The 14,806-nt window shown below is 42.0% G+C and overlaps 1 protein-coding gene across 1 annotated transcript in view; it reads left to right on the top strand.

Moving 5' to 3' along the window:
- The first annotated feature begins 1,204 nt into the window (after positions 1-1,204).
- Positions 1,205-14,806, top strand: part of ptpn2b (protein tyrosine phosphatase non-receptor type 2b) — a 33,450-nt gene continuing 19,848 nt past the window's right edge. Inside the window, exons 1-4 of the mRNA XM_060942413.1 lie at positions 1,205-1,451; positions 4,496-4,586; positions 5,008-5,108; positions 9,012-9,110. Coding sequence (XP_060798396.1) covers positions 1,395-1,451; positions 4,496-4,586; positions 5,008-5,108; positions 9,012-9,110 — 348 coding nt within the window. The 5' untranslated portion in view covers positions 1,205-1,394. The remainder of the gene's footprint in view (positions 1,452-4,495; positions 4,587-5,007; positions 5,109-9,011; positions 9,111-14,806) is intronic.

Genomic DNA, 14,806 nt, shown 5'->3' with positions numbered 1-14,806 from the left:
TCATGAAGGGATCGGAAGGTGAATTGGAAGTCACCTTGTTTCTGTGTTCGTCGAATGAGAAACATTAGTGAGTTTGACTATCGCCGCCTGCTGGTTTGGCGGCGCAATAAACTGGGTTTATTTAATTGTAGAAAGTATATAATTCCCACCAGGGGGCGCTCACAGACTGTAATACAACACTTTAGTCAAGTCAAGTCAAGTTTATTGTCAAATATGCTATACATGCTCGACATACAGCACAGATGAAATTTCAGTCCTCTCTGACCCACAGTGCAAACAGGCAATGCAATAAATAAAAATAAAAATATAATAATTGAAAAAACAAACAATATAAACAGTATAAACACTCTAGATAGGAACTAGACATAGACTAAACACTCATATATACACACACACACACACACACACACACACACACTTTATAAACCTGTTATAGTCAAACTGAAATTTACAACAAAATTTTGAAAATAATTCTCTTTAATCTAGTTTAAAGGCCATAATGGACTCCAAGAGTATTCACTTATTTATCTTGGTATCCTGAAATTTAGGCTTTTTTGTTGTTTCTTTGGTTTTCTCATATCCTATGTGCTGTCATACTTCTTTGTGACATTTTAGTCAACAACAACAACAACAATAATAATAATAATAATAATAATAATTCACCATTTATTACACATTTATTCAGTCAGTTTGTCATTCAGTACTTCATTTGGAAAACAAACAAAAATGTACGCACAAAAAAAGTATCTAAATGAACTAATTCGCTGATAAATAAATTACTACTAAACTACCAAACATTATTTTAAAAAATAAAATATATTTATTTCACATTAGTGATTTAAACAATCAAACAAAAAGCAAAAAAAAATTATGACTAATTTATTTTTTGTGTGATTACTGTTGGATAATTGTCGTTTTTACAGTTTCACAAATTTAAATAAATTAATTTAATTGTACATTTTTTTTACTTTAGTGTCAGTGTTTGCGTTGTTTTATTTTATTTCATTGATAATTTGAAACATCTCGGTTTAAGTTTCAGTTCAGCTCATTCTTGTCCTTTGTAAGCAACCTGAAGGACCTCTTCAACTACGCATGCGCGGAGCTCTGGGTTAAACAAATTTGCGCATGCGCATTAATGAGCAGCGTCAGCTGACCGAGAACTCATAATTTCCCGGAAGTTGTGCGCGTTTAATATTTGTAGATCTGCGCTAAAGTGTGCGTTAGTCAAAACTCCAACGCCGTCGCTTTTTTTTCCACCAGATGTCAACTTGGATCCGTTTGTTTTTGAAGCCCCATGGCTGAAAACATGAGCGAGCACTGTGTATAGTAATGATTATTTTATTTTTTTACGAAAACTCGATCAAGGTAACTGACAGAAGTCCTGCAGAGTGAAAATGGAGCATGAATTTGAGGACACGGATTCAGAAGGCCGGTGGCACAACCTCTACATAGTAAGTTAGCCGGCTAGGCTAGCGAGTTAGCCTGCCGAAAGAAAAGCTGTTTACTAATCCGTTATGAAGCCTCGCTGTTTGGTCTGAGTCTGTTTTTAAAACCTTTTTAAACCACAAGTGTCGTGTTTAACTGAATCACGGCTTCACTTCTCACATTAACATCATAGCTGGGCTTTTTAAACCGTGTCCAAGTGCGTGGTGGCGATCTGCGCATGCGCGAACGAGTGATGCGCTGTTCGCAAAGGAGTCGACTCTTTTTTCGATGAACGTTGAGAATCGACTCGCTGATTATTGAGCCGTTTTTAAAATGTATTTTTCTTTCTTTTTTTTGTATAGTTTACTCTTGCAGTGTAATTTTAAAATCGATTTTTTTAAAAAAAGATAAATAGATGAATTTTCTTAATGACGCGCATTACTGTGTGTGTTGTTACTGCACATTAATTCAACTCAAAACACTTTATTTGTCCCCCAGGGGAAATTTAAAAGTACAGTTAAACACACATATAAATAAACTAGATAGAACTCGATGCCAACGGCGTCGATGGGGACGCCTCCGCCTGGTAGACTACACGCCTTATTAAGTTGTGATTTGAGGATGAACATTTGACCTCACAGTAATCTTGACCTGTGACCTTTTAACCTCAAAATCTAATCAGTTCATGTTTGTCCCAAAGCGCACAAATGTTGAAAGTTTGGTGAAATTCCTTTCATTTGCCTTGGAGTTATTGTCAAAAGTCAAAGTCCTTCCCGCGCCATGTGGTGCATCGGGCGGCGCTGATCTCCGTTTCCGTAGCCCTCGGCCTCTCGCCTATTACATAGCTAGGGTTACAGTGGGGGGCGGGTCCTCTGGTAACCACGAGAGTTTAACTCCCCACTCGCATCTGTATTGCAGCGTGCCTTGCCAGATGGTAGTAGGTACCATTTTTATGATGGTCTTTGGTATGACCCAACCGTGAATAGAACTCACGATCTCCCAATCGAGAGGCGGACACGCTAACCACTAGGCCACTAGCCGGTACCTTGGAGATATTGTGTTCACAAGGTTTTCGGACAGACATTTGACCTCACAGTGACCTTGACCTTAGACCTTTTGATCTCAAAACCTAATCAGTTCATGTTTGTCCCAAAGCGCACAAATGTTGAAAGTTTGGTGAAATTCCTTTCATTAGCCTTTGAGATATCGCGTTCACAAGGTTTCGGGACAGACAGACGGACAACCCGAAAACATAATGCCTCCTGCACCTTATGGTGGCGGAGGCATAAAAACAAAACAAACATATTAAATTTCTGACAGTGTGCAAGGTGGCAGTATGTGGATAAATAACTGTAAAGTGGTATAATAGCTATAAATATGAGGGGAAAAAAGCAGTAAATACAGTGTGGTGCAGTTAATACTGCATGACACACTCTATACTTATTTAATTTTTTTTAAAGACTGCAAATGAATGTTAGTTTTTTGTTTATAAGGTAGAGTAAGATTTCATGGAACACGTTCAGCCAAAGAAGAACAATCACTAATCAAAATCTAGCAAGAATTATCAGCCATGGGAATGAGTCGGTTGGGAGTCGGTTCTTCTTGCTCAGCTGAGTCGAATGATCTGACTCACTAAAAAGATCCAGAATACCCATCACTATTAAACTCTGCTGTAAAAGTCAGTTTATGATCTCAGCACGGATCATGATGATGGAGATTATAGATTTATCCATTGAGACTAAAATTAAAGTAAAAGAGGAACATGAAAAAACAGGCGAAACCGAACAGAAGAGTCAAGTAGGCAGTTTTGGTTCCTTCTACAGTGTGCTGTGTGATGATTGTAGAACATGTTGAGCGGGATTGCTGATTCAGTGAAGCAAATGAAAACAAAAGGGATGCTTGTGGGCACATTCCATTTCCTGGAAGTGTTACTGCAGCTTTCTGGGAAAGTTGTCCCTCTCCAGGCGTCAGCGTGGGACGAGCCGCTGACTGTCTGTATGTTCAGGATCAGAGTGTGGGATGAAGTTTTGGCTCAGTCCAACAAAGCCAGAGGAGCGAAGGGCTGAAAAACAGCCTGCTGGAAACACCGGGTCTGTTTAAACGTTCACATCAGCAGCAGCATCTCTCTCTCTCATTGTTTTTATATTTACATGTCACTTTCTTTTTCATACATTTATTATTATTATTATTATTATTATTATTATTATTATTGCTGGTGTTGTAGAAAATGACAGAGTTACGGTTATTTGTCACCTTTAGTTAAAGCCATAATTCAGACATCCACATGGGAACATTTTTATTTCTGTGTGAACTGTTCCTTTATGGTTTTTTTAATCACTTCTATTCTTTTTTGAGCAAATATAAAAGTTTAAAATGGAATAATTGAGTGAATATGTTGAGCGCAAAACTTTATGACTTTGCTGTGACCTTCTTAAAGATGGATGAGTGTAAAGTCCCTTACACACCAAATCTGAATTTTTGGATGAAGAAATTGCAAGAAATCATCATTCAGGTCATTAAGTAAGCGTTCTTATTAGTCTTAACACACCAAGAATGAAACTCGGTATGATTGGGGGGGAATTTCAGAAATTTCACACATGAAAATAATCATCTGATCAATCAACTGAGGGTCGCACTGACGTCACACGATACAACGACAAGCCAAAAAAACCAGCAAAACAGCCTCGACTATAGCAGCGGCATCACTCACATCCGCGAGCTGAGCGACTGTTTCATCCGTGGACGCCACGCCGTGAGCGAGCGCTGCTTCCTGTCCTGTTGCCGAACGTCCCGTCTCTCAGCTTTAGCTTTCAAATAAGATGAAACTCTCCCTAATGTCATCTCCGTTCCAACAGCAGGTGGACGCCAAATCTTCTCTTTCTTCAGAGCGTGTCTGTAATTATTGCGTCTTCATTGTTAATTATTGCGGGACGTTACTGACAGTCGCAGCATGTTTTCACATCACAGTTTAGTGTTGTATGTAGCGTGTAAAGGCCAGCGTGATGGGACGAGTGTAACACGACACCGATGTGTAAAATGAACCTGTTGTTCTTGTTGGTTTTCTCTGTAGGAAATCCGTAACCAGTCTCAGGAATGTCCTTTCAAAGTGGCAAAGTATCCCGAGAATCGGAACCGCAACAGATACAGAGACGTCAGTCCCTGTGAGTGCGCACACACTACACTACATTACATTATCCAGAGTGATGTATAACGCACCCAGAGCAGCCTGGGGAGCAGGTGGGGGTTCGGCGCCTTGCTCAAGGGCTCTTCAGCCATTCCTGCCGCTCCAGGGAATCAAACCACCAACCCTTTGGTCCCGAAGCTGCTTCTCTGACCATGAGGCCATGGCTTTTAGAGCTACAGTTTAGTTGTTCTCACTGACATTATAGCAGCTGTAAACAGTCTTTCCATCACCCGTCTCTCTCTCTATTCTCTCTTCCTGTTGATAAGACAAAAGATAAACAGGTGAAGCTGGTCGTGTTCCTGAGAAACCACAAAGAAGTGTAAACTCCCGTGTCCTGAGATGTCAGAGAGCCGTGTGTGTTTGTTTGTGAAGTGATTTCCTTTCTTTCTGCACTGCAGTTGATCACAGCCGGGTGAAGTTGGGGAACTGTGAGAACGACTACATCAACGCGAGCCTGGTGCCCGTGGAAGAAGCCCAAAGAAGCTACATACTAACTCAGGTTAATACACACACACCGGGAGGTTAATAGTTAAGGGCATCATTGATGCATTGACGCTGCAGGAAGTTTGTTTTGTCTGTTTGTGTTTTTGTTTTTTGGGTGTTTTTTTTTTTTTTGCTTTCTCCCTGTTGCATCATGGGAGTGTGTGGTGTAAGTGTTAAACCCACAGAGGGCTGCGTAGCACAACAAAACATCACAATTACTTAACGTGTTTCTATGGTACGTTTTACACACACACACACACACACGCACACGCGTTTGCTCATAAACTGCCAGTAATGTAGCTGTTACATTAAAAAAATTGTAGTAATAATAATATAATACATTTGTTTTTTTAATCAATATACAGATTTAACCTGATTTTTAAAAAATAATTTACAGTTGTAAAGATTAAGATTAAAAAACTTGGGTCAATAACATAAGAGTCTCCAAAAATAAATCTACTGTCTTTTTTTTTTTAATATTTAAAAAAACCACAATATATTTATTTATTTGAGAAATAATTTTCCACTGAAAGAGAAATAATTTCTAAAAAAAAATTTTTTTACACTTTAAAGATCAAAGTTTAAAAAACAAACCTGTTGCTGAAGTCATTTTGAAATTAAGTTTATTTTTAAAAATAGTATAAATGTATAGAAATTTATCATGAAATTATGTCTCATGATATGAACACTCTCTCATGGCCCCGCCCTGAACACGCGCGCACACACACACACACACACACACACACACAGGTTTACTGAATAAAGAGCAGCAACAGGAAGCTTTTCTTCTCATCAGCAGCAAAAAGATTTATTTACTAAACAGGAAGTTTAGAGAATTATTTCTTTTAAAAAGTATCTACATTATAATATTTTTTGTTGTTATTACAAAATCCATTATAGAAATCAGATTTAAGAGTTGTGACAATTATAATAAAAATATTTGCCTGTGTATTATTAGTTAATAAATAAATATTAAATTTATTAATGTGTTATTATAGATAAATTAAAGGTTAGAAGCTGCAGTGTTGCTCAGTGTTAAATAGTACAACAGTTTGAAACAACACAAAGGTCACTACTCGCGTGTGTGTGTGTGTGTGTGTGTGTTGGGGGACTGTAGGAGATGTAAAGTGCTGATCAGACCGCACATTTGCATGTCGCTCTTTAAGATGTGCTGCATAAGGATTTATTCTCTCAGGCTGCTGAAATCTCCACATCGGGTTTTGTCCCAATCAGCTGTCACGCATCACCACAGGAGTGTTTACCCTCTCTCTCTCTCTCTCTCTCTCTTACTGTACCTCATGGAAGGATGGAGGAAGTAACTCTTGTTACATCTAGACGTTAACGTGTGTGTGTGTGTGTGTGTGTGTGTGTGTGTGTATAGCTCTGGCTCCTGGTGTGTTGTTACATTTACATCTTCAACTGTTCAGCGTGAGGTGGTTTTTATGCAACAATATAACAGGAAACTGGGGGTGCGAATACTTTTGCACAGCATACATAGAAGATGGCAAGATGGAGTCAGGTGTGAGCTGAAGAACAGTGACCAGCAAAATTCTGTACATCTTCAGCCTGACTAATACAGGGATCTCGATTACATTTTCATTTTTTGCTGTTTTTCATTTTAGTTTTGGTTTCAGTTTACACACACACACACACACACACACACACACACACACACACACACACAGGCTGAATGTGAAGGATTCAAGCTTGAAAATGTGACCGGTTTCTGATGTAGTTATTATAAATGGTTTTATTTTAGTCGGAAGAAATGAGCATCGTTATTAGGGGAGGGGCTTTTAACGAGTTGGATCAGATGGTGGAGGAGGAGGATGCTTGACGGGCCCGGTACACCCAAATATGTAGTGAGGGTGTGCTGAGAACGTTTGGCAGAGGCTCCTGTCTGGAGGATCTTCAACTCCCAGCTCCCACAGAACTTGTACTGCATTCCAAAGGAAGTTTGGGAGGTTGAGTCCCGCTGTGGGTGTAATGATGTTGGTGCCCTGTGGCGGACCACAGTGGTAAAGGGAGCTGTCAAACGCAAAAAGCTGATGGATACCGACAGGCAAATTAAAACCACAGGTGTGGGAGGAGTTTGGTGAAGCTGAGGAGCATGACTCCCACTTGGTCTCTAAGAGATTCTGGCGAGCTGTCCGACCACTCAGGAGGGAGAAGTAGTGTTTTGTCCCTACTGTATACAGTGGGGATGGAGTCCTGCTCACGTCAACTGGGGACAGTCAGGTGCTGGAAGGAAGATTTTGAGGATCTCCTGAACCTCACAGACACGCCTTCCATAGAAGAAGCAGAGTATGAGGAGTCTCCGGTCACTAAGGTTGAGGTCACTGAGGTGGTTTAAAAAAACCTCTTCAGTGGCAGAGCCTTGGGGGTGGACGAGATCCATCTTGAGTTTCTTAAGGCTCTGGATGTTATGGGGCTATCTTGGTTGACGTGCCTCTTCAACATTGTGTGGTGCCTCTGGATTGGCAGACTAGGGTGGTGGTCCCACCTGTTTAAGAAGGGGGACGAGAGGATGTGTTCTAACCTTCCCTTGGTTGAGCAATGCCAGGCTACTGGAGAGGCGAGTCTGTCCAGTCGCTGAACCTTGGCTTCACGGGGAGCATTGCGTTTTTCATCCTGGTTGTGGAACAGTAGACCAGATCTTTACCCTGACAAGGGTATTGGAGGGTGCAAGGGAGTTTGTCTAGCCAGTGCTACATGTGTTTTGTGAACCAAGTCCCTTGCGGTGTTCTGTGGGGGGCACTTCAGGTACATGGGGTCAGACTCGTTCCTGGTGGGTGTTGGTCTCCGCCAGGGCTGCCCTTTGTAACTGATACTGTTCATAACTTTTTCTAAACCTAGCCAAAAGGTGGAAGAGAAGGTGTCCAGTTTGGTTTGCTTTTTGCAGACGATGTGGTCCTGTTGGCTTCATCGAGCCTTGACCTCCTCCAGCTTTGAACTCTGGTGGTTTGCAGCTGCGATGACAATCAGCACCTCCAGTTCTGAACCATATAAGGGTGGATTGCCGGCTCCAGGTTGGGGATGAGCCTTTGCCTCAGCTGGAGAAGTTCAAGTATCTCAAGATCTTGTTCATGAGTGGGGGAAGAATGTCGCAGGAGATCAACAGGCAGGTTGGTGCAAGGATGTGGACGCTGTACCAGTCTGTCATGGTGAAGAGAGAGCTGAGCCAAAAGGAGAAGCTTTCAATTTAGTCAAGTCAACTTTGTCAAATATGCTATACATGCTCGACATACAGCACAGATGAAATTTCAGTCCTCTCTGACCCACGGTGCAAACAGGCAATGCAATAAATAAAAATAGAATATTTGAAAAAAACATAGACTAAACACTCAGACAATATAAACAGTGTAAACACTAGATAAGAACTACACACAGACTAAACACTCAGACAATATAAACAGTATAAACACTCTAGATAAGAACTAGACGTAGACTAAACACTCATATATAACACACACACACACATTGGTTCAAATAACCAAACAGTCAAGGGCACTTGAGGTATAGCAGGTAAACATGAAATAAGCAGGATAAACAAACTAGCAGCTGTTAAGATGAGGTAGTGCGGAATAGTGCAGATTTACTGGTCGCTCTATGTTCTTACCCTTCCCTATCACCACAATCTGACCGAAAGAACAAGATCAAGGATATGAGTGGCGGAAACGTGTTCTTTCCGAAAGGTCTCCGGGCTGGGATTTTCTTGTTGACAAGGTTTACACATCTGGATTAGAGATGTTAACTGCAGCACTGTTGATCCGTGTGGTGGGAATGAACCATCAGAAATTTGTTTTTTACAGCCACTGTTTTTTATGAACCACCCATGAAGAATGCTTATGAGGTCACTCAGCTGTGAACATGTTGCACAGTTCCTTTTGGATGATGAGGATGTGTGTTTGCTCCTCAGGGTCCTCTCGGAAACACTTGTGGTCATTTCTGGCTGATGATCTGGGAACAGAAAACAAAAGCAGTCATCATGCTGAACAGAGTGATTGAGAAAGGCTCGGTAAGTCTCTTTCTCTCTCTCTCTCTCACTCACACACACACACACACACACACACACACACTTACACTTCTGCCTGTGTAATCTGTAAACTATACAATGATGACTAAAATAAACCAGTGCTGTACTCATTACACTGAATTAGGAATTATAATGAATTAAGTAGTTTAGCTGAATTGTTTATATTGATTTTGTTTTTGATCTGTTGCTACGGCGACGGGGGGGGATTCCTATAAACTACGGCTTTCAGCATTCTGAGCCAAAGCAGGAAATAAACTAGATGTGGGATGTGAAAGTTTCGTGTTTATGAGCTCAGTTACTTCCACTTTGCCAGTTTTATGTAGACGTGGTGATGGAAAACAAAAGTAGTGACGGGTCAGAACCACTTTCTCTTTACTGATACTGAAACCTCGACTATCAGCTGATGTCAAGACTTTTGCACAACAAAGCTTTTGAAAAACTTAAAAGCACTTAAAAAAATCCAGGGAAAAAAATACACAACTAGAAACACACTTTGTTGATTCAGTTAAAGTCGTTCACATTTCATTGCTTACATTGAAGATATTAAAACATCTCATCTCATTATCTCTAGCCGCTTTATCCTTCTACAGGGTCGCAGGCGAGCTGGAGCCTATCCCAGCTGACTACGGGCGAAAGGCGGGGTTCACCCTGGACAAGTCGCCAGGTCATCACAGGGCTGACACATAGACACAGACAACCATTCACACTCACATTCACACCTACGCTCAATTTAGAGTCACCAGTTAACCTAACCTGCATGTCTTTGGACTGTGGGGGAAACCGGAGCACCCGGAGGAAACCCACGCGGACACGGGGAGAACATGCAAACTCCGCACAGAAAGGCCCTCGCCGGCCACGGGGCTCGAACCCGGACCTTCTTGCTGTGAGGCGACAGCGCTAACCACTACACCACCGTGCCGCCATATTAAAACATAAAAAATAAATTTAAAAATCAATTTTAACAAAAGACTTTTTATACATAATCATCCTGCTCCAAAAAATATTTAAAAACATAGTTTCCGAATCCGTTTCCAATTTTTTCCGTTTGTTACGGAATCCTGATTTTATTTAGTTGTTTATTTAAACTTTATTTTTCTTGGATATCTGATTCTCCATTTTATTTTTTTATGAACATTGTGTATTTTTTGAGTATAATATTTGAGTATTTTGTGTTGTGGTGAGAAACATTCAGCAGGAAAAATGTGCAGATTAATTTGAAAATGTTCTTCAGTTTTGTAGTTGTTTATCGTATTGACCTGTTTTGTGGCGTTTGATTTACTTTCATATTAGTAAATAAGCTTTAAATATATATATATATATATATATATATATATATATATATATATATATATATATATATATATATATTTCACTTTAGCTGGTTGTTTAGAAATGTAAACAAATCAAGAGTTAAGTGTCAGTTCATTTTATTTTATCTTTGAGCTGTTCGTGTTGATTCGTCCCGTCCACCGACGCGCCCTCGGATTTTTGTGGTCAAATTCTGTTTTTCCCTGAGTGTATTTACATATTAATGAGCTGATATCTGCATGTTACACGCCCACACTCATTAGTCATGCTGCTGCTGCTAGAGACCGCACGATATCACGTTTTCTTTTCGCTGATAACAAAACCTTGAGTATCGCGCAACCCGCACACCCATCAGATATCATTTTCTTGAACCCTATAAACTCCATGGACACGCCCACAAACTTTTATAATGCCAAATTAACATTTGAATCTGATGATGATGATGCCCTTTGTCACATGTACCAGCGAAATTAGCCGTCAACCTGTCCGTACATATACAACATACAATTGACATAGGGTAGACAGGACAGGAAGACAAGGATAAAGATAAAAAGGAAACACAACATGAGGAGAGATAAGGAAAAAAAGAACACCCTCCCCACTATGCTCCTGTCAGGAGTACAGTGTGGGAGCATTTAAAAAACCTTTGCATAAGCACACAACAATACAAGTACACTTTAAACATGGGACTTGAGGGGGGGGAATCAGGGGTAAGGGGGGGGAGGGGAGGAGGTAATCCAGCGCAAGCAAGCAGCCGTCCGCTCCTGCAGCCATGAAGGCGCTGGTCACGCACCCGCTTGTCACACTGGGGGTAAAAATGGGGACCGCGGAGAGTTAGAGAAGGAATGTGAGGGCGAGAGTGTCTCCTGGCAGTGACCTTCAGGGGGAAATGTTGCCTCAGCAACGGCCTAAACCAAGGCCAGTGCTGTCTCGGGGTGCCGAATGTCGATCAAATCAAATCAAGTTTATTTGTATAGCGCTTTTAACAATAAACATTGTTGCAAAGCAGCTTTACAGAATTTGAACGACTTAAAACATGAGCTAATTTTATCCCTAATCTATCCCCAATGAGCAAGCCTGTGGCGACGGTGGCAAGGAAAAACTCCCTCAGACGACATGAGGAAGAAACCTCGAGAGGAACCAGACTCAAAAGGGAACCCATCCTCATTTGGGCAACAACAGACAGCCTGACTATAATATTAACAGTTTTAACAGGTATAACCCTCAACTGTTCTCATGGGGCCGTCCTTCACAGGAGTGGGGCGATAAAACTCCGACCAGACACAGGGCACCAGGATGGATCAAGCAGGTCCGAGGGGCAGAAGAGGCCAGCATCTCAATCCCAGGATCAACATGTAACTCAGAGGGACAGATTGGGGGGGGGGGAGAGAGAGAGAAAGAAAACACGTTGTTAGGTATGCCCTAAAAATGACGAGTATTAAATCTGTGTGGTAGGCTCGCAGAGACAAGAGTCTTTACATCAGGCATAACACACAACAATGGCATGTTAATATGGTAAATATCATGACCTGCTCTGGCTGGATGCTTGATTGGGTGATGGGAGCACACTCCTCAGCAATGATGAGATGCAGATGGGACCCTTAGGGCTGGCCAAGACAATTCAGTTACATTTCACCGGGTCTGGGACATGCGACAGAATGTCTGACGGCCGATTCCCTGCAGGCTACGATAGCCAGTCGAGGTCTCCACCCTCTCCACCAAAAGATTTCCTGTTGACTCCATGTAACTCAGAGGGACAGATTTGGGGTGGGGGGGAGGGAAAGAAAACACAGGTGGTTAGGTATGCCCAATGTCACCTGAATAAGTAGGAGCAGTATACATATTGCACCAAGTACAAGCAGGGACTCCGGCAACTAACTATGACAGCATAACTAAAAGGAGAGAGCCAGAAGGTAACACAGGCATGAGGGAGCCCCGGGACATAAAGCAGCAGCCACTACACCGTCAACAAACTCGAGTGAGCAAGCGAGTGGGGACTGACAGCATCCATACATCCCAGTTTGCCAAAACACTCTGTCTGAGGACCCTCCAGATCTACTCTTTTACCTCATAAACACCATTAACAAAAGGCTTGACTAAACAGATATGTTTTCAGCCGAGACTTAAATGCTGAGACTGTGTCTGATTCCCGAACATTACTTGGAAGGCTGTTCCATAACTGTGGGGCTTTGTAAGAAAAGGCTCCGCCCCCTGATGTAGCCTTCACTATACGAGGTACCAGCAGATAGCCTGCACCTTTTGATCTAAGTAGGCGTGTCGATAAGATATGAATTGTTTGGTCTTTCCAGACGCAGTCTTTATTGATCTCCGAAAAACGTATTCCTTGCAAAGCTGAAAGCTGCTCTGAGATGACAACCATTTTGTGGTTAAAGTTCTGAATGTCCACAGTCCGAGTGCCAACAGCTTTGCCCACCACTCCAATCATGTCGGGCAGCTTTGTGGGGTTTTGAACAGCTGTCACCATTGTCTGATTTCCTCAATATACCAGGGCAATGCCTAATCCAATCAGCAAAAGTCCTGTAATCATGGTTCGGAATAGGTAGATATCTTCAGTGTCCTCCACAGAAAGAATCGCCAGGCACACGACCCGCCACCACGCCCACGCGTCCATTGTGTAACCAGCCACAAACGTTCCGGCAGGACAGATGGGTTCCCCCTAACCCAAACTTCTCGTCGAGAAAACTGTGTCAATTTGGTTAGGAGACCAGTTTATCAATTCCCTGCTTTTTTAGTTTAGAAAGTAATGCAGGAAGAGTCTCCAAAAAGTACAGCAGACGAGACAAGACACAGAAGCACAAGCAGGGAAAAAAAGGAGGGAGAGCAGAAAATGCGACCGCCTTCCGTGGAAGCACAGAGGGGAAAAAAAAAGTGAGCATAGACATTTCATTTTAAATATTATATGAAATTAATTCCTTCTTACGTGCCTTTCCTTTGAGCAGCCTGCATGTTTTTTCTTTTCATATTTTTTTTAATATGAAAAACAAGCAGAAAAAAGAAAGCTTGGAAATAAAATGGCAAACTTTTTTTTTTTTAAAGACTTCAAAGGGGTTAACAACGACTCGGCAATTTCCTTACCTGAAGGAGGTTCACAGTTAAACCTGCATAAATCACTTGTATTGTTACACACAGAGGTTTACAGTGTATTCGTACTGTACTACACTATACGCTCCCTGGCCACTTTATTAGGAACACCCCTATGTCCACCTGCTGTTTTCTGCAGGTCTCTAATCAGCCGGTCGCTCGACGCATCAAATCCCGCAGATACAAATCCAGAGCTTCAGTTAATGTTCACGATGTTCAAACATCAGAACGGGAAAAATTGTGATCTCACAGTGTGACTTTCTTTCTCTCACTGTGGTATGGGTGTTGGTTTGAGCCAGATGAGTGTGAGGTTTGAGTATTTCAGAACCTGCTGATCTCCTCCTGGGGTTTTCACACACAGCAGTCTGTAGAGTTTACACAGAATGGTGCTGAAAACAAAAACGCTGAGTGAGTGAGCGACAGTTCTGTGGGTGGAAACAAACACCTTGTTGATAAGAGAGGGTCAGAGGGAAATGGACAGATTTGGGGTGGTTTGAGCTTTTTTGCCAGGAAGGATATAGTAACTCATATAATCACTCTTTACAACCGTGGTGAGCAGAAAAGCATCTCAGCATGCAACAGAAAAATAGAAGAACACATTGGGTTCCACTCCTGCAGCCAAGAACAGGGATCTTGGAATTAACAGCAAGTTCCTATTAAAGTGGCCGGGGAGTGTGTGTGTGTGTGTGTGTGTGTGTTTCTTCTCCAAACTGTTACCATGATGTTAGAAGCCCACAGTTGAAAATCCAGATCATGTTTTTTTTTCTCTGATATCTGATCCACCGTGTCGTGTTGGGACCGGCCCGATGGCGACACCGGGTCTGGGATTAGTGGCGTCTGGGATCAGTGGCGTCTCTGACCGCGCTGCGTTTCGTTCATGGCTGTGACCGTTATCCCGAAGATAATTGACGACGCGTTTGATTGAAACGGAGGATCAGTTCCCTGAGCCCTGGAGCTTTTTACACCATTACACCACACTCCTGCCTTCACCACGCGACCTGTTGTTAATGCGAGTGATCTTTCCGTCAGTGATCAGTGGTTTGTGGGGGTGCAGTGTAACGGGTTGAGTCATGATGACTCGGTACACGGCAGTTAATCGTGTTCAGTCTGGTTGGTTTTCTCGCTGTATTTGACCTTTAGGGTCATATTTATCGTTCTCTCCTGCTCTGTCAGCAAACATCATCTCACACTACAGTCACTGAAAAATCACTTAACATGAGCGATGATGAGTCAGCGAGACGGACGTGTTCTTTACTTAAAACCCTACT

The sequence above is a fragment of the Neoarius graeffei genome, chromosome 16 (genome assembly GCF_027579695.1).
Source record: "Neoarius graeffei isolate fNeoGra1 chromosome 16, fNeoGra1.pri, whole genome shotgun sequence".
Taxonomy (NCBI): domain Eukaryota; kingdom Metazoa; phylum Chordata; class Actinopteri; order Siluriformes; family Ariidae; genus Neoarius; species Neoarius graeffei.
Note: the sequence above shows the minus strand (reverse complement) of the source record. Positions and strands in the feature narration are given on the sequence as shown.